Source organism: Patiria miniata, unplaced genomic scaffold (assembly GCF_015706575.1).
Source record: "Patiria miniata isolate m_02_andy unplaced genomic scaffold, ASM1570657v1 HiC_scaffold_18, whole genome shotgun sequence".
Classification (NCBI taxonomy): Eukaryota; Metazoa; Echinodermata; class Asteroidea; order Valvatida; family Asterinidae; genus Patiria; species Patiria miniata.
Genome location: NW_024037056.1, coordinates 12,498,110 through 12,518,157, shown reverse-complemented (window position 1 = coordinate 12,518,157; position 20,048 = coordinate 12,498,110). Strand labels below are relative to the sequence as shown.

General features: G+C 40.0%; 1 protein-coding gene across 2 annotated transcripts; it reads left to right on the top strand.

The window, feature by feature from the left end:
- The first annotated feature begins 45 nt into the window (after positions 1-45).
- Positions 46-16,700, top strand: LOC119724647 (kelch-like protein 17). Of its 2 annotated transcripts, none has more exons than XM_038195793.1 (10): positions 46-187; positions 7,066-7,350; positions 7,475-8,519; positions 10,894-11,022; positions 12,000-12,175; positions 12,706-13,038; positions 13,831-14,062; positions 14,700-14,840; positions 14,947-15,139; positions 16,286-16,700. In XM_038195793.1, the coding sequence occupies exons 3-10, from the start codon at positions 8,237-8,239 to the stop codon at positions 16,506-16,508; spliced, it is 1,710 nt and encodes a 569-aa protein (XP_038051721.1). In that variant the 5' UTR covers positions 46-187; positions 7,066-7,350; positions 7,475-8,236; the 3' UTR covers positions 16,509-16,700. The 2 variants fall into 2 exon arrangements, with proteins under 2 accessions (XP_038051721.1, XP_038051722.1); XM_038195794.1 differs by lacking the exon at positions 46-187 and adding an exon at positions 3,546-3,660.
- The last annotated feature ends 3,348 nt before the right edge of the window (positions 16,701-20,048 follow it).

The following is a 20,048-nucleotide window of genomic DNA, read 5'->3' as shown; positions in this document are numbered from 1 at the left end:
CGATTTGTTGTTCCACCTTTCCGAAATGGGTCGACAGAGGGCGCTACACATAGTCAACAGATGTTCATTAATTCTGGTTAAATCATGGCTAAAAAGTAAAATATATTGAATTTAGGATCAAAACTGAACCACGTTCCTGGCTTTTTGAAGGTTTATTTTGTGTGAAGACTCAGTCAAGAAGAGTTTGGTGAGTATTGAAATGTTGTGCTGGCTTTGGAAGATATTCTAAATAATTAACATTTTGTATTGAACATGAATCTCTAAGTCTAACATGAATCATTGAATAATGATTTCAAGTTCAACTTCATGCAAAATATTTTGCATTGTTATTTTAATGTTAATGTAGCCTAGGCCTAGGCCTATTATTGTCATGTCATTATTACTTTATATTTTTTAATTTTCTTCCATTCCTCCGTGATAAATCTAACTCATGAACTTAATAAATATATATTAATAAATATGTACCGCGATAACCTAGTATTAAATTGTGATACAGCGTCTGGATAACCGAGCGAACTGGTAAGGTGTTGAACTGTGGACCCGGTGACCCAAGTTTGAAACGCGACCATGCACGAAATTTAATTTTTTGTTTCGTTCGCCTTAAGGTACAACTACAAGTTTTCTAAAACGAATCCCATACAGTTGATTACAACATATTTCATAAATTAATCTTTTTGTCTGATTCTGGCTCTGAATTATGATTTTTATTTTTAAAGGGAAGTAAAAGTCCAACATTGCAATAGGTCTGATTCCCGTCTCCCAATTACATGAATTACGAAGTCACAACAATAAAGGCACCAAAATACCCTTGAAAATGGCAAAACAGAAAATTGAAAATAGGCTTAAATGGGACACAAAGGTGTGTTTTAAAGGATTGCATTAATAAAAAAAAATGACATTGCATGGCCCTTTTAAAGTCACAAGTGACCACTTTTTAAAGTGGGGAGATGGGGAGATATATCATTTGTCCCTTCCTCCCACTTTTTTTCATCCCCGAATAGAAATTGTAGCCAACGTAAGCTCAGAATAGCTGATTCAAAGACTCCAAACTCGAAAATAATGTCTTAATGATGATCTTTTGCTCACCAAAATTGGTTTAAGTGGTCAAAAATTGCTCTGGATCGCACCACATGGAGTCTGGAATCCAAAATTATAAAGGCCCACGACGTAGGGCTTTGCGCTTCGTGCTCGCATTGGTGCTGATCAAGGTACAATGTATATCCCCCACTTTTGAGAAGCGATTGACGATTTGACGCCCTTGCAAGTGACAGTCAGTCTCTCAGTCCATTTTTTCCAGTAGGTACAAAGGAACAATAGGCTAGCCCTCTGGGATCAGCAAAAATACCACCCGTGGTATAGCATGCACCTGTTTCTCCCCCCCCCCCCCATTAAAGGGAAAATACAACAATTTGCAAACATCAAAAAATAAAACTACCAAATCATTTTCAAATACCTTGCTGGACTGTTAGTGAATGACAGTGTAAAGCATCCTGTAAAATCATTTTCACGAAAAGTGGTATTTTTGTATCAATTTCCAACGCTGGTCGGCCGACCAGCGTTGGAAAAAAACTGGCTTTTTTTCAAATATTGGCCCCAATTGACCATCGCACTTGTTTGCAATCGATTACACACCTATGAACGGGTACAAGCCAGCTACACTGGTGCCCTGACCTTACAATTCCCCAATGTATGTAAAGTGCTCTGTTTCTTCTTATATGGAGTCAGGGAACCAGACTACAGGAAAATGATTGTTTTCTTGGTTTTTATAGCATTTTCGAACCCAAAACCTGAAAAAAGTCAGTGTAACTATATTTGCTATATATTTCCAACCCACCAATTCCACCCATTTCTGAAAATTACAGCAATAGCAAATGATGTACATTCCCTTTAATAGTGCCAGCTTTCTATTGTCAATAAACTACATGCCATTAGTTGAATCATGGTTGAATTCAGTCCTATGTGAAGGCCTACATATGTACATACATTACATGTATATCGGTACCAGCAAGTTTATTTTCTAATTATGCGTTTGCTGATTGTCAATTGAGCAAAAATACACATGTTTATAATGGGTAGTACTTTATGAAAAACTCAAGACCATTGTAATAATTGTATTATTTATTGCTCCTGTAAAATATAAAAGTTTGCAGTTCATGCAAACTAATAAGGAAACTGATGTACACATGCATGTAGCCTTTCGTCAAGGCCATCGTGGCTTAACTTGCCGGCATTAGACAAAGCGGCGAAAACGCAAAGCGACTGGAGCGGGAGACCACACAAGCGAGTGGCGTAGCACGTACGAGTGGCAAAGCTACGCCACTCGCTTGTGTCATGTGTGTGGTCTCCCACTCCAGTCGCTTCGCGTTTTCGCCGCTTTGTCTAATGCCGGCAAGTTAAGCCACGATGGCCTTGACGAAAGGCTAACATGCATGCTGTATTGTACATGTTATATATGGTGGGTAAAAAAAAAGGACACCCACTTTTGACAGCAATTTTCACCTACTTAATGAACTTATTTTAAATGTTTGTTCACATAGTAGTGAAGTATAGGTCTTTAACCATGTATGGTGAAAAAAGCTTAGTAAAAGTCGCAAAAATAGTGATATTATGCTAATTTGAATACAAGTCACCAAAATCAGTCTTGTCCACGGGTTATTCTATGTAAATTGGACGTTTTAGTAGTTCATAAAAATTTAAAAACTTTCCCACCAAAATATATTTTGCCCTGGTAACTTTTATTGAAGCTGTCCAATTATTCATGTCAGTGTTAAGATCATCTACTCAATGAGCTGTCCACTTAAGTTCATTGTTCCATAACATTACATAACATAACAATCAAATGTGAAGATGGGCTTCATTGTCAGCGCGTTTTTTCAAATGATAATGGTCAAGCATGCATTGGTGCATTTTGTGTTGAGAGTACATGTACGCCTCCGTGGACAAACATTAGTTTCGCACATGAAATATTCAAATTAGCATAGCTCAACGACAAAATGTGCAAATGCAACGATTTTTTTCGTCACATTTGCTTAAAGGCCAGGACTTTAATAGCTACTAATCGACAGTTGAAAATAATTTTTAAAAATAGGTGAAAATTGCTGTCAAATGTGGGTGTCCTTTTTTTTTTAACCACCCTGTAGTGTACAGTTATTGTGTAAGTTGTGTAGTAGACAAAACTGACAGGAACATGTAATGTTCCTTTTTTGGAATATGGATAGCCACCAGACCAAAAGTGAAAGTGTGCACTGCAGTGAATGTACATAAAGCTGCATTGTGAAACAGTTTGCACTGCACAAAATCCCTGCTCGAAGCGCAAGCCAGCCCAGGATGCAATGCTCCACAGTATTTCCTTCATTGCACACTATGTACACGTGTACATGTGCAGTAGATATAAGGAAATTACCCATAGTCTCAAATTGACATGCAGCTCAGGGTCATATTTGGGGAATCCCCTTCTTTAAGCTTCTCAGTATTGTGAAATACTCAACAGTGCTGGCCTATACCGGTAGATGCATTGAATAACTTCCTGAAATGTGCTACACATGTAAATATATATATTTCTCATACCGGTAGTGTCTCAACTTAGCATTGGGTGCTCATTTAATCTCTGCTTTATTCAGTTCTTTCCGAGAATTCAAGTGAACATTCATGCTGCAAATTGTAAGTACATACATGTACATTGTACATGTACAACATCATACATTGTACATATGTACACACAAGTGTGTGCCGGTATTTGCCTGCAATGGGGACCCCTATTGATCTGATAGTACACCGTGCCCTCTGGAGACATGCACACAATAAGGAACAAAAGATTGAATACGTCTCCACAGGGGAAATACCGGTAGACATATGGATTTTACTCAAAAAGTAGGAATTTCCAAGGTCCCAATGTATGTTGATCTGTCGCAAATGGTAGAGTTTTAGAAAAGGGATATTATTATTAAGTCCGAATTTCAGCCAAGGAAATTAATTCTGGTTAAAATAAGAGCATTTTGAAACTGTACTTTCAAACTCTAGTACACGAGAACAAAAAAATGTCTCCACAAGGATACAAATTTCAGTCTGCATGTCCCTCTTGTGTTTGTTCTTTAACTTTTTAGGAAGACCTCCCGTATGTTTTGTGCACGATCGTAAATTGGGGACCTTCAGGAATTGGGGACCCTATTGTCCTCTATTGTTCAACGTTCCCTATTGAATGCAGAACTTTCTAAGGAAAGTCAATTGTTCATGAACAATGCTGCCTTTTGTAGTTACGTACATGTATGCATGTATGTTTTTGTCGGTTATTTAGCAGTTTGCACCAAAGTGGGACTTATTGTGACTCGATTATTTTGCCAGTATACTCAGGTGAAATAACCAAAACAATTATGTGAGTTGGTTGCATATGTGCTTGTAAGTTGTATATAAAATCTGTAGTTTCTTTCCATAAAATTCATCTTGCATGCCTTTAGATAAACATCCTTTCGTTCGTGTGCAACATTTTGCCCAAGGCCAAAGCATAATATTATTTTTCCTGCATTTCCATTCATTTGTGAACAACCCATTCATAATCTCCGGGACTGTGAAAACGTGTCATTATGATTGGAAGTATATTTTCAGTCTTTTTTTTCAGATCCACAACATTTAAAATAAAAGAACCAACACATGTGAATTTATGCATTTATAAGTATTACAAGCACTGAACAAGTGCTTAGCCACACACAAAAAAAGAGGATGCTAATTTCCATGGCAATCTCCTCTGAATGATTCACTCCTTGAAATCACTAAATTAATCACTCATGAGGAAGAAATTGTGGCGTCCTTACGACGGGAGGTTTCTCCTAATGAGCATTGTGCAGCGTTTAGTCATCCTGAATGCGCATGCAGATGCCTTGAGTTGTTTTGGTGCCGTCAACGATATTGATCACTCATGCCGATACAATCTGAGCAATGAATCACTATTTACCAGTAAAACCGCTTTAAACATTTGCAAATCTGCACAAAAACCACAGTAAAATTTGAAATCTGTGGGTTTTTTTGACAGGATTGCTGAAAGCTCATGAATATTCATAAGTGATGTCACTCTTTGATAGATTTATGAATGAAATGTATCATCTTTGAGGCTGCATCTGCATGAAGCGTATTAATTTTGTAGGAAGACAGATTGGGGTGTGACTCAGCCCCAAAAGTTCATATCTGCATATTTTTTTTGATACTCATGCTGACATCTCATGAATATTCATAAGTGATGTAACGCCTGGCCATGTGATAAATTTATGAATGAAATGTGTCAGCTTCAACACTGCATCCTCACTCAGCATATGTAATGTATGTAGTAAGCGAGAGTAAGAGATGTGACTGGGCTGTAAATTGTGCAATACGCTGCCTTTTTTTACACACTTGCTTGACGCGTCATGAATATTCATAAGTGATGACACACCTGTCTATGAGATTTATGAATGAAATATGGCAGATGGGTCTAAATGGCTTCACCTACATGTAAAATCATGTAGGAAGATCTATAGATTGAGAAGTGATCGACTCAGCTCCAAAACTTTTTAATTTCTAGTACTGAATTTTATACACATGTAACATCTCATGAATATTCATTTAGTGATGTGACACCAGCTGTAAGATTTATGAATGAAACTGTCAGCTTTGATGCTGCAGCCTCATTAGGAGATAGATGTGACTCCGCTCCAAAATGTGCCAATATGCCACCTTTTTTAATTTACACACTTTCCTGACATCTTATGAATATTCATACATACTGTGACATCACACCTGGCTAGATTTATGAATGAAGTCGTCAACTGTACCCGCATGCAGCATCCTACATGTATGCATTGCAGGGAGATAGGCCTTCATGTAGATTGAGATATGAGTCAGCTTCAGTGTTTCCAATCTGATGATTTTTTTTTTCATACCTTTACACAGGCTGTTATTTCATGAATATTCATGAGTGATGTCACCGTATACAAATTTATGAATGAGATATTGTCAGCAAATTGAGATGTGACTCAGCCCAGCCCCTGTATAATGCAAGTGAAAACTTATGATAATTCACGTGCCATTTTGGACAGCGCAGTGTCTCATCAGCAACAGCTTTGCATCTCCAGTGCTGCGACACACCTTTTTTTCCATCGAAACTGCGTAAGACTTTCTGCATCAGAATTTCTGCGTTTTCGTTGGTGACAAATTCTGTGCACGATGAGATGGCAGCTTACTGCAGTATGTATTGAGTGGGAATTTAAAATGTGTGGTTTTTCCTATTGACTTGTACAGTGAATTTGAATGACATGAAAAACAAAAACTCAGATCTTGTGTATAGATTGTTTGCATTGGAGCCATGTTTGAGGTGTGTGCATTAGTTCAATAGAAAGAAATGCACAAAGGACAAATTTTTGTCCTTTGTGCATTTCTTTCGTTTGAAGCACCAAAAGAGCCCGACATCTAAAGAAGGGTGCTTAACAGCTAACCTGATGACGATTCAACTCAGTCAATGCTGTATAATCTGAGGAAACAATATTCTAGGAGCTCGATTTCAATTCAAGAGTTGCCGGGTCATGTTTTGAATTGCGCCCGAAATCAGCGTCCGGGACACGTTCTCATTCAGCCGATTGCAGCTACGCAGTGTCACGCACTTAACCGATGGATTATAGCAACAGCGCACGCGTGTACGGCGTTTCAACGTTTGTACGCACCCAAAAATGCGTCTTCAGGCGCATCTTTGGAATTGGCCTTTTTTTTTTATTGTTTTCTTCAAAATGACAGCATGCCAGAAAGAATAATTTCACAGGGAGTTTAGTGCCATTATTATCTTTAAACCGAGTAAGTTTTTCAACAATAATTTTGTCAGTTACTTTTTGGATAGCTGCAAATGATACTCTATCTTTAAGGACACAGGTATGATTCAGCTTAGCATGTGCAAATTTGCTGAGCAAAATTTTGTGTAGCAGTTCCCAAACATTTGGTTGTCAATTTTCACACATTCATCACTCAAAACTTGTTACTCTTAGCTTTATAAAAAAAATATTTTAAACAGTACTTTTTACATTGTATGTTTGATTGTTTCTGCGATAGGCCCAACGTTGGATGCCCTCGTTTCGGATTGTCGGATTTCGTTAAGTGTGTGACGACTTCAAGTTTCGGCTGAGAAAGGCACAAAAGAAAGACATCTGGGGGTGGAAGACATCGAAGCCAACTTTTGCGTTGGCCTCACACGTCAGCACCTACTCATCTGTTGATCAGTTGTCATGGAAACAAGACTTTAATTGGAGAATTCGGCACAATTATCAAGCATCATGGACCTTCCGGGAAAGCTTAAGAGTTTTGACGTCTGCGAAACCACAGCCGGTGGAAAGGCAGGTAGGGAAGTTGACATCATCGTTCTTAAGTTCAAGATTCATTTGCCACTGTAAGGGCTCCTATTAATGAGTATTATAACTTGACCAATTCCTTTCTGTGCCGAAAATGTTGCTTTTCCATCCAGGTTCGAGAGAATTCTGTGAAAGGTCATGACAAGCGAGCTGTACACTACGTCAAACAAGGCCTTCAATTTGTGATTTGTTTGCCAGCCTACCATCTCCTAATAACAAGGATTGTTTCTTCGCCAATTTAGACTCATTAAAAAAGGGACCCTTGCTCAAGATTCTGTAAGGAAATTTTAGAATCAGGTTGCTAAGGCAACAGGTCTGAAACATCTGAAGTCACTGACAGAAATATATTGTCACAAGTAAGCTGCGCCATGTCCAGTCCTGTTTGTGAACTTGGTGTTGAGTCCCTCAAGCCCGAAATTGTTGTTGCCAAAATTGTTCGCTTGGAGTAAACAAAAGTTGTCCTTGCTTGAATTCTGTAAACAAAACAAAAAAATATTTAGCATTGGGTTGCTAAGTCAACAGATCTGAAAAAAAGCAAAACTCACCCAAAGAATTTTGACATAAGAACACCACGTCCACCCAATTTGTGATTTGGCATTGAAAACAACAATCCCAAGTTTTGTCTCCTCTGATTTCAAAAAGCTTAACGTGACAAAGCCAGTTTGCGAATTTGGCATTTAAACAAAAATTAGGACAAACAAGCCGAAACTGTCCAAATTTTTAGACTCTTGGATTTAAGAAAACTTGTTGTGACAACCAAGTTTGTGGGTTTGACATTGAAAGCAGCCTGGACACACGAGCGAAAAAACTCTCGCAAATTTGAACTCCTACGATCGAACAAAACTTGCCGCTAAGCAAGCAACCCTGCCCTCTACATGCATCTGAAGATGATCCAGTCGCGCACCTACACCATCACCTTGCACACGCACAGCGCCTTCACCGTCATGAACGAGCTGCGGCAGCGGCAGGAGCTGTGCGACGTGGTGCTGCGCCTGGAGGACCAGGCGTTCCGCGCCCACAAGGTGGTGCTGGCGGGCTGCTCGCCGTACCTGCGCGCCATGTTCACCAACGGGATGAAGGAGACGGCGAAGAACCACGTCGAGATCCACGGCGTGGACCCGGTCGCGATGGAGATCATTCTGACTTTCATGTACACGGGTGAGTGAGTAAAATCTGTGGCAAGCCAATATATGACTCGTCAGGCCGGTGTCACATGAAATCCGACTCCTATGAAAATCGGACCCCTATTTCCCTATTATTGGTTGATCCCTTGCACGTGACAGGTCACTCTCCCGAAACGATCCTAAAAATAGCATAGTATCGTACTCACGCGTGCGCAGTACTACCAATGAGTCCACATTTCATGGAGTCGGATATTCACGCTACACCGGCGTTTATCTTCAGTTTCCTTGGCATAAAATGATACAGAATATTTCTATTCCCCATGGATGGGATGCCAGTCCATCACAGGTTACTCCCCAGCTAATGCGATACCCATTTGTACTCCTGGGTGGAGAGAAGTGAATGTGGGTGAAGTGGCTTGCCCAAGGACACAACATTTGGCCAGCAGCTGGATTCGAACCCCTGACCCTCTGATCTTGAGGAATTGCTGGTCAGAATGGTCAACTAAGCAATTCAAGCGTTATGAAAGGAAGCGTAAATGTCCGTGACAGAGCCAAGTATCGGTAGCCACGATATCCAATTAATGATTCAGAGAAATGATCCAGAACTCCTGGTCTGTTATCTCTTCGACCGTTACTACCGGTAGGTGATGTGTGAGTATAGATTTGAAAAATACATTTTCAAGTTTATTAACTGAGCTCTTAACACCTCTGTCACAGACATTTCATAACGCTGGATTTGCCCAACTACAGCCTGTCTAAAAAAAAATGGTACAATATTAAATCCCAACATAAGTAAGTTGTTTTGAGCTTCACATTAAAGAAAAAAGACCAGGCTTTCCAATACTTTTTGTTTCATCTCATTTGCTTTTGTCAATCCAGAGATAACTCCAGTTTACTGCAGAACACAAAAATCGAGTTTGTGCCACTTTCTGGTTGCAATCTTTTGTGAGCTTCAAGACAGCATGGCACAGTGGTCTATCGCTCTAAATTGATTATATCTCTGAATTGACAAAAGCAAATAAGATCAAACAAACACTATTGGAAAGCCCAGTCTTTGTTCTTTAATATTATGCCAAGTAAGAATGACTTATTTTGAAATTTCATATTTAACCAATTTTTTTTCTGATTGTACCATTTTTTTTTGAGACAGGCTGTATATTCTTATTAATTAAAGGGATTTTCTGTTTAAATTTTGAATAGAGTTGAGATACATCTCATTATACCAGTTTGTGCATTATACCAGTACGCTGTTTGAAACATCGAGATTCACTCTTGCAGCCCAATCTTTTCGGAGCCATGACTTTCTCACAAAAGAGATATTTTTTTCCATGGTGTACCCGCAAGCATATTTCATTTGTGTTTGTTAATGATTATCACTCCCTCCCCTCATAAAAAGAAGAGCTTTAAAAAAAATACAGTCTTGCAATTAATATTACGTGGAAAAACAATTCATAACATATTAAACCCTCCATACGGTACATGTATGTATGTTCCGCCAAATGATTAAAAAATACTGCACAGTGTGTAGACAATGATATCAGTTGTTTACAAAAGATTAAAGGGAATATACATGTACATCATTTGCTTTTGCTGTAATTTTCAGAAATGGATAGATTGAGACGTTAGTATTTTATATCAAATATTGTTACACTGACTTGTTTGAAGTTTTGGGTTCGTAGATGCTGGAATAACCAAGAAAAACAATCATGTTCTTGTAGTCTGGTTCCCTGACCCAATTTAAGATGAAACGAGTAATTTATAGACGTCGGGGAAATGTACGGTCAGGGAACCAGTCTAGCTGGCTTGTACCCATTCACAGGTGTGTAATCGATTGCAAAGAAAATGCATACTAACAAAATATGGTAAATTGGGAGCAGTATTTGCAAAAATCCAGTTTTTTTCCAACGCTGGTCAGCTGACCAGTGTTGAAAATTGATAAAAAAAGCCCACTTTTCTTGAAAATGTCAGCACACCAGGTGCCATGATTTTTCAGGATGCTTTAGACTATCGCTCACTAACAGTCCAGTAAGGTATGTTGTGATAATTTGATAGGTTTGTTTTTTGATGTTTGCAAATGTTGTATATTCCCTTTAAATTGAACTGGCCTTCCTCAGAGTTGTTATAAAAACACGTCCATTGTCAATCAAACAGGGCTGCACCGCTTTCTGTGTGCTTAGAAAACGCTTGTCTAGAGTGTTTTGAGCAAAAAAACATGACATTTACTTAGTTCAGCTTGGAACTGTTGCTATGGCAAGAGTATTGATCTAGAACTGTGGTGTTTACATGCGCAAATGACAAAATGTGTATTGAACTTGGGAATGAAATGCACAAATGAAACCAATTGTATTGAACTTGGGAATGAATTCTTGAATGAAATTTTTTTGTTGGCTGTCTCGGTGTGTGTTCAGGCTTCATCGAGATCAACGTGGAGAACGTACAGATCGTGCTAGCCGGTGCCAGCATGCTGTCTATGAGTAGCCTGCGCAACGTGTGCTGCACGTTCCTGCAGTCACAGCTGGATGCCAGTAACTGCCTCGGTAGGTGCAGGGTGTATTCAAAATTGGTGTGTTTTTTCTGTGTGTGTGTTACGTCAATGTTACCCTGAAAACATGAGGTATAGGCACTGTTGATCGAATAGGCTATAAAATTCTAGACACTTATAGGCACTGTTTTAGTGGTGTAGTATGATCAAAATTGTGCACCTTCAGAAGTCAATTTGATGTTCTTTTCATTTGCATACAAAGTGACATGTAAGCCCTGAAAGGTAGGTTAGATCATATATCATTTGTGCATTGTTTTGTTGGAAGTGAAAAACGTGCTCAAAATCTAAAGACAGACGCTTAACAACTAACCTGATGAAGTTTCAGCTCAGTGAATGCTGTGTATTCCGAGAAACCAATATTCTAGATTCTCAAGTTCAGTTCAAAAGTTGCCGAATCATGTTTTGAATTGCGCCCGAAATCAGCGCCCGGGACACATTCTCATTCAGGTGATTGCAGCTACGCAATGTCACAAATAATACAACAACCGTTCGCATGTGCGTGTCACGTCAACGCTTGCGTGCACCCATCCACGGGTTTGCCCAATTACAAGCCAACTGCTAACGGAAATTTCCAAAAATGCGACACTCGACGCATCTTTGGAAATGACCTTCTTTTAGTGTTTTCTTCAAAATGACTGCATGCCAGAAAGAATTATTTCACAGGGATTTTATTGCATCCCCATCTTTAAACTAAGTAAGTTTTTTTAAACAATAATTTGGCCAGTTACTTTATGGATAGCTGCAAATGATCTACCTTTAAAGTGACAAAGCGACAAGATGTCTAAAGTTGACAATTTTTCCTGGCTAAATGTCATCAAAATCCAAGATACATGACCCCAACGACAAAATTTGTTGGAGGATTGGTTCATGATTAAATATTCAAATATTCGGAATATTCAAATATTCAAATATTCGGTATGTTTTGGCACAGCCCTGGGTACACCTTTATCTTTTCCCCCTTTCCTCCTCCAGGTATCCACTCCTTTGCTGACATGTACTCCTGCACGGACCTGGAGAACACGTCCCGTCGCTTCATCTACCAGCACTTCCGGGAGGTGATCAGGTCGGAGGAGTTCTTCGTCCTGGCTGAGCAGGACGTGGTGGCGCTGCTGAAGAGCGACCAGCTACAGGTGGATGGAGAGGAGGAGGTTGGTACTTCATGAATATTCATTAACCTCCTGCCGTCGGTCAAAAAAAAATCCATCCTCTTCCCCTGCCATTATTAATACACAGGCTAGTCACCAATTGTGAGAGATTAGATTTCTTGTATTTTTGACTGGTCAAATTCCATCAGTTGACAACAGCACAGCTGTCTTATCAATCTCCTACAGTCAAGGCAAAGCTGTGTCAAGTTACATAAACAGTCAATCCTGCTTTATGTTGGCAGGGAGCTCTTAACTGTTGAAAACAGTCACTTGATTGATTTTGACTTCTTGGATTGCTTTGTTGAATTTGCCAGCCAGAAGTCTCAAGGCACGTACTTGTTCTTAAATTGCCAACTGTTGTGCACTAGTAGCCTTTTTTTCAAGATGAATTTCGACTTCTTCGGATGCATGTGATCAATCTGATTGTTGGTGACTAGCATGACCGGGGAATAGGGTACAAATTTTGACTGGCTGAGACTGTTCAAGCAGAACGGGGGTTAATGTCAATATTTCGTCGAAAATTTCCTTTGCAGGTGTACGAGGCTGCCGTCTCCTGGCTGAGCTACGACCTGCAGAACCGCAGTCGCTGCTGCTGCACCGTGCTGCAACACATCCGCCTGGCGCTACTGGACAAGGACTACCTCCTCCAGCGAGTCCACCAATCAGAACTCATCAACCGCTGCTCCAAGTGCCGGGACCGGCTCGCCAACGCGCTGCGCATCCGCAACGACAACCAGGCACTGGCGCTCATCGGTAGCCGGTCCCAGCCTCAGAGTATCTACGTGGTTGGGGGACGGAACAGCGTGGATTGTCAGTTGAGCAGCTGCGAGCGGTACGACGTGTCGCGGGACCGGTGGGTGCCACAGGTGAGTTGGTCTGTCTGTCTGTGAAGCACAGAAATTTACTAAGCACGAAAAGTATTTGCTAAATAAAAAAAAGGTTACCATCCAAAAAGTCATTTGATGTGTACATGACTTGTGACTAGTACTCCGCTGATTTTTGCTGTGCTCAGAAATTTGCTAAGCACAGAAAATATTTGCTTAGCAAAAATAGGTTACCTGCCAAAATCTCATGTGATGTGTGCATGACTTGTGACTGGTACTCGGCTGATTTTTGCTTAGCTCAGAAATTTGCTAAGCACAGAAAAATTTGCTTAGTAAAAACCGGTTACCAGCCAAAAAAAAATAATTTGATGTGTACATGACTTGTGACTGGTACTACACTGAGTTTTGCTTAGCACAGAAATCTTCTAAGCATAGAAAATATTTGCTTAGTAAAAACAGGTTACCAGCCAAAAATCATTTGATGTATACATGACTTGTGACTGGTATTCCGCTGATTTTTGCGTAGCACAGAAATTTGCTAAGCGCAGAAAATATTTGCTTAGCAAAAACAGGTTAACAGCCAAAAGTCATTAGATGTGTACATGACTTCTGAATGGTACTCCGCTGATTTTTGCATAGCACAGAAATTTGCTAAGCGCAGAAAATATTTGCTAAGTAAAAGCAGGCTACCAGCCAAAATGTCATGCAAATTATATGCTTTGTGACTGGCGCTCATCTTATTTCTGCTTAACACATAAATTTGCTATATTTTTTTGCTTATTTTGCCCTTTGAAATGAAAAAAAAATCTAATCTTCACTCTTTATATAATTTAGGAGAGCATGTCCATATCGCGGACGGCCGTGGGCGCGGCCACAGTGAACGGCCTCCTGTACGCGGTGGGCGGGGAATGTGCCTTCAGCGGTAGCCGTGATGACCAGACCATGTATCTAGGCCAGGTGGAGTGCTACGACCCGCTGCTCAAGCGTTGGAACCCGCGATCCAACCTCAACGTGCCGCGATCCTTCATGGCATTAGCCAGCCTGGGTGGTCACCTTTATGCCTTAGGTTCGTATCGATGAATTAGGGTTCTTCAACCCCAAAAGAACTAGGCGTGTGCATTGGAACTGGGTACCTGAGTACCCTACCGTTGATGTCAGTAATCGGTTCCAGATTATGGGATTGGGTATCCATAGCCAATTTTACAAAGTACATGGCAACTTCTCAGACAATGAAATGGAAAGGCTTGAATGCCATTTGTGGAGAATTTTCAAAATGAAAACCAGGCTACATGGAAAACCAAACTAGATTTCACGCTTAAGTGCATTTTAAGGCACGACAGATGACACTTGTGACAGTTGCACTTTATACAGCAAAACTATAGTTATTCCAACACTGAAATGATAAGCTGATCGTCCAGTAATCATGAATTATTAACCAATCAATGAATGTTTCCAGCGATCATTACACTCTGTTAGCACAGACTGTTTCTTAGCTAAGCTAAAAAATGAACAGGAGTTGCATTTTTGTTACACTATGTTGAGCCATAGTTTCGATCAAACCCAAGTGATCTGCAGTGCAGGCCAGATGAAAAAAAACAAAACAACAACGGTGTTTTGACCTATGCTTTTCCGACTTCCTTTTTAGTATAAATACTTCCTATTCATCATTTTTCTTGATCATGATATTTGTTCTCGTCCCGCAGGTGGAGAGAATGCCAGCAGCAGCTACAACGTAGTAGAGCGATACAGCCCTATAACAGATGACTGGAACTTCATGCCCAACATGAAGCAGAAGAGATCAGGCTGTGGGGTGGCAGTGTGCGACGGCAAAGTCTACGTCGCTGGTATGTGTCAGATAGTCAGTCAATCAGTCAGTCAGATAACAGTTCTATTTGTCGGTGTTTGGTGATTTACAAAGGATTATTACAAGTAGTTGTGTCTTTGTTCTAGGTGGATATGACAAGAGTTATCACACGGATCGGGCCAGCGTGGAATGCTTTGATCCCGAGACAGAAGAGTGGACGTTTGTAGCCGAGATGGAGAAAGCTCGATCCGGTCTGGCGTTGGTGGCCATGGATCATTACATATATGCCTTCGGTGGCCGGCTGCGACACACGGACCAGTATTTCAATATAGCTGAGAGGTGGGTTACCGGGGAAATTTGAGGATTTCAGACGTGAAAGCTTCAAGTCAAGTGAAAGACTTTTAACCCTAACCACCCCAACCCTTCAAAATCCAACTGCATGTTTTGTTGGAATCTGTTGGAGTGAGTACTGCACTAGTAAACTGATTATGCTTTACATGGGGTCAGGCATACCACCATAATCAGAGTCCAACAGTTTGGGTGTTGAGTTTATCATAATGGTGTTGGATTTTGCAAGAGTGAGGAAGGTTCCTTGTAAATCACTCGAAGGGGTTAGGGTTGCTCATTCCCTAATTCTTATGATTGACGTTTGGATTTGACTTGTGATTGACTTGTGATTGACACTGCATCATACCCCTCTTTTAGTAAAAGATGACAAGAACCACAAAGTAATCTCATGTACAAATCTAACCTGGACATCATGGGGGAAGTGTGGCCTAGTGGTTAGGGTTCGTAACTCATGATCAGAGGGTCAGGGGGTCGAATCCAGCTGCTGGCCATATGTTGTGTCCTTGGGCAAGCCACTTCACCCCATTTGCATCTCCACCAAGGAGTATTAATGGGTACCGGCATTAGCTGGGGAGTAACCTGCGATGGACTGGCATCCAATCCAGGGGGAATAGAAATATTCTCAGTTGTTTAATATCACAGAATTCTGCTGCTTGTCATATGTTGTGTCCTTGGGCAAGCCACTTCACCCCCACTTGCCTCTCTCCACCCAGGAGTATAGATGGGTACCAGCATTAGCTGGGAGTAACCAGCAATGGACCGGCATCCCATCCAAGGGAATAGAAATACTCTCGGTCGTTTCATGCCAAGGAAACCGGAGATAAACGCCGGCCTGATCCCACAAGCTCAGTTTGAACATTTCTATTTTTTAGTTCCGGACAGCAGCTCAACGAATCATCATGTCTCTCTGTTGCGTTAGTTAGTTAGTTAGTAACAAACGTCCCACCCAGCCGCAGCTCAATGAAAGGCAATTATCCGGGAGACATTAGCCCCTTGCCTGCTGCACAGCAGCTCTGGAGATGTCATTCACTGAAAACTGCCGTACATATTCCCCGCAAAGTGCAACCCAATTTCGTTGGGAGTCCGCAGCTTCGGAGATCAAATCGAGCTTGTTTTCTTCTTCTTTTTTTTGGCCAGGTACAACACACAAACACACCAGTGGTCTTCCATCCGTTCCCTCCAGACCCCCCGTGCCTGGCCCGCGGTGGCCATCTTCGACAACAAGATCTACGTCATGGGAGGCTTCGACGGCACCAATCGGCTGCGCGGCGTGGAGATCTACGACCCGTACACGGACACGTGGACGGTGGCGAGCAACATGAACGTCGCGCGGGCCGGCTGCGGGGCTGCTGTGGTCTGATATAACCACAGTAATATCATATATTATGAAATGAAACAAATTGCATAACGGAAACTTAAAAAAATGGGAAATTTTGATTTTTGGTTGTGGAAAAGACTGTTAGGTAAAACTAGATATCAAAACAAAAAACCAACCTTTTTTGGTTATGGCACACACTTGGCCATGTTGTAGGATATTTTATTTTAAGCATCGGGGAAAAAAAGGGAAAACTTTAGTCATACAATTTTTTTTCTCAGAAATCACGGAGTTGTAATACTACACGGAACCAATATGTTCTTTGTCATTATACAATATGATCTACAGATCATTGTTTAGCTACCAATATTGGACATGGGATATAGAGGTTTTGTATCTCACTGTTTTCTTTCAAATACGCATAAACAATCCTCCAAAATCTTGCCACATTTCAGTGTACAATAACAATTCAAAACAATGTAGTGAGTCAAAAATTGTTGGTTCGTGATAAAGATACGGTAGTTAGGCTTGTACAATTGAATATTTTTTCTAAATTTTTCGTAAATTACCAGTTGAAATGCACAAAGAAGTAAAAATGATTGTTAGTGATTAGTTCTGCGTTCAAATGTCTGGTAGCCTGGCTAGCAGAGAGGTTTTCCCAAGCTTACTCTGATAGTATAAACAATGAAAGTTAACCTGGCTACCATACTAAACAGCCAAAAATAGGAGATTGTATGACTCATTGGAGGGGTCATAATTTCGAATCTGATCGTCTTATGATGACGTCATTTATACAGACCTTTGGGGAATGTTGTAAGCTACATTTTGATACCCGTTGACTACCAAAGACTGTAAATTGTCCAACATTGACAACGGCTTATGAAAACTGATCCAGTTTTTTTGTGAAGTTGCAAATTTAGAGAGTACGCGATTGGAAATTGCTGCGTGACAACGTTACGATGCCTAAAATGAACGGCAGGGAATACCGATTTCACAGTGCTTGCATGCATGGGAACACGCGAAATTGAATTACTCGCGCTTTGTTCGGGCACTGTGCAGTCGATAGGGAACACTTAGGGCGTCTGTGTTTGTATCTAGCAACTTCTCCTTGCGTATTCTTTAAATTTGCAAATTTTCAAACTGCATCACTTTTCATAAACCGTTGTCAATCTTGGACGATTTACAGTCTTTGGTAGAAAACGTCAAAATGTAGCTAACAAAATTCCCCAAAGGTCTATATAACTGATGTCATCATAAGACGATCAGATTGAAAATTATGACCCTCCAAAGAGTGTGGACTTCTTTTTTTGTGGTGATTACTAAATACGTGTACGAGACCCTATAGGAATGGCAGACCAGTTTGATATTGTACTTCCATTTCAAGTGCCTTTGATATTTCAAAAATATTCCCCACTTTTCCCAAGGTAATAGTTCTGATATATCCCCATCCCCATCCCTGTATCTAACAGTATTACACAGTTTTCATAATTTTGGTCTCTTTGGAACAAAAAATTGTCGTGTACATAGTGAAAAATTGTTCAGGCCTTGGTGAAAATTACAGAGTTGTAACATTTTTTGGAATTGTAACAAATACTGAATGTTTTATTTTTTTTGGTGAAGTTAAAATATAATTAACCTTGAGAAAAGCTGCTGTGCATTAGTTACAAATACTGCAAGTCTAACTTGCGCGATCCCCTGGCATGCTGCCAGTTTGTATACATGTACAGGCAGTTAGTAAGGACAATTTTCAGTGACAGCCTTGATGGTCCACCCGGCAGGTACCAGTTATCAGTAAAATGGGGAGTTTGGGTTGAATGGAGAGTTTCCGTGAGACACCGGATTAACATATGTTAGAGTCATTAGTATCACTCCAAGAGACCTCGTAAATATCCATATTGGAAAGGATTTTTTGGGGGCATCAGTCAACAGCCATAGCCAAACCACGTTGTTTACTGGACCGTTGCAGTGTGCGCAAACCAGTAATCATGGTAGCACCAAGTTGATCTCGAGTAACGTCACAACTACGCCAGCGAATACCTTTGAAATTATTCACATAATTTACCTACATCGGAAATTCTGTTTAAGCGCCTTTGACTTCAAAGAATTCAAAACTAGAATATTCTACATGTATCTTACACCATCAAGTGTCTCAATAGGATTTCCATTCAAATTATCTCTCCTCATTTTCAGAGATTTACTTGCCCCGAAAATTAATTTATTTAGATCATTTCAGTGATTGATATTTGCAACCATGTGAATACAAAAGACTTTCAATATTTTTCCATGATTTCCAGACTATTTGTGACCTAGTTCTGTCAAAATCAGACTTTTCTGGGCATAAGGTCAAAAATGAGATTTTTGCATATTGTTAAAATATGTTCTTTTTCCTTTTAATAGGTGGTTTAAGTTTTGAAACCGGTCATTCCTGGGCAGAGTTATGCTATTTTGAAGTTCATTGTGTCGAAAAGTAGAAAACGGAGAAAATGGCCACGAACGTCACAAAACAGTAATTTCTTTAACTGATACACCTTAACAAATGATCGAAAATACTACATGTAAAGTTTAAATTAGGGTTTCAAACTTTTATAGTATATTTTAGACATGTTCAGGATTACAAATATGCAAAAATTTGAAAATTGAAAAAAAATCACCCCCACAGCATTTTTTGGCCCTATCTCAATTTCAACCTCTGCCCAGAAGCGTCTACTTTTGACAGAACAGGTCACATTTTTCCATAAATGAGTTAAGGCAATTAAATCTATTTCATCATGGTTTGGTTGAATTTTTGATTTTACGATATCTGGGGAAATTTTGGGGTTGAAAAGGTCCTAGTTCATTTCTAGTCGAAATTGGTGGCGAAAATTCATTTTTTTTTTTAGTATTTAGGTTTTTGAATCACCACTTACTCAGTTGTTTATGCTGTAATAATTATTGCACAAAATTAACGAAAGATGAACATTGAACAAGATTGTCTAATTTGGAGACCTTGCATTCTAGGCTGGATGGCTCAGTTGGTAGAGCACTAGAATGGCAATCCAGAAGTCGCAGGTTCGAACCCCTCCAGTCAATTTCTTAGTTGAAGCCAAATCTTTGGCCAAATTTAGACTAGCTGTAAATCCCACTATTTCAAGCTATTTCTCTCCGCGTAGCGATTTTTAAGAACGAAACATCCGATCTGTGTACTGGTGCTGTTTTCTTTACTTCTTCTTGAAGGCTGCTTTTAATTTTTAAAAAATGAATTTTTTTGAGCTAAAAATGTTTCGGTGCAAATGAAGTTACCCTTCGTGGTTTGGAATGAGGCCAACTGAAAAAAATAAAACGGCTTCTCGTCTCTGCATGAGTTCCTTTTTCCTGCCCCCCCCCCTTTTTTTTAGTTCACACATTTGCAATATATTTTGCAAATATATTGTCAAAATTTATAGTTTTTCTTTTTCTCCAACAAACAATGATCAGCAAAAGAGTCGGGGGGAAAAAGGAAGAATCCATTCGCCATCTTGGAAATTCGGCCATCTTGGGGAAAAAACCACTTCATTTTTTCCAAAAACTCAGACGAGAAACTATTTTATTTTTGTACTCGGCCTAATA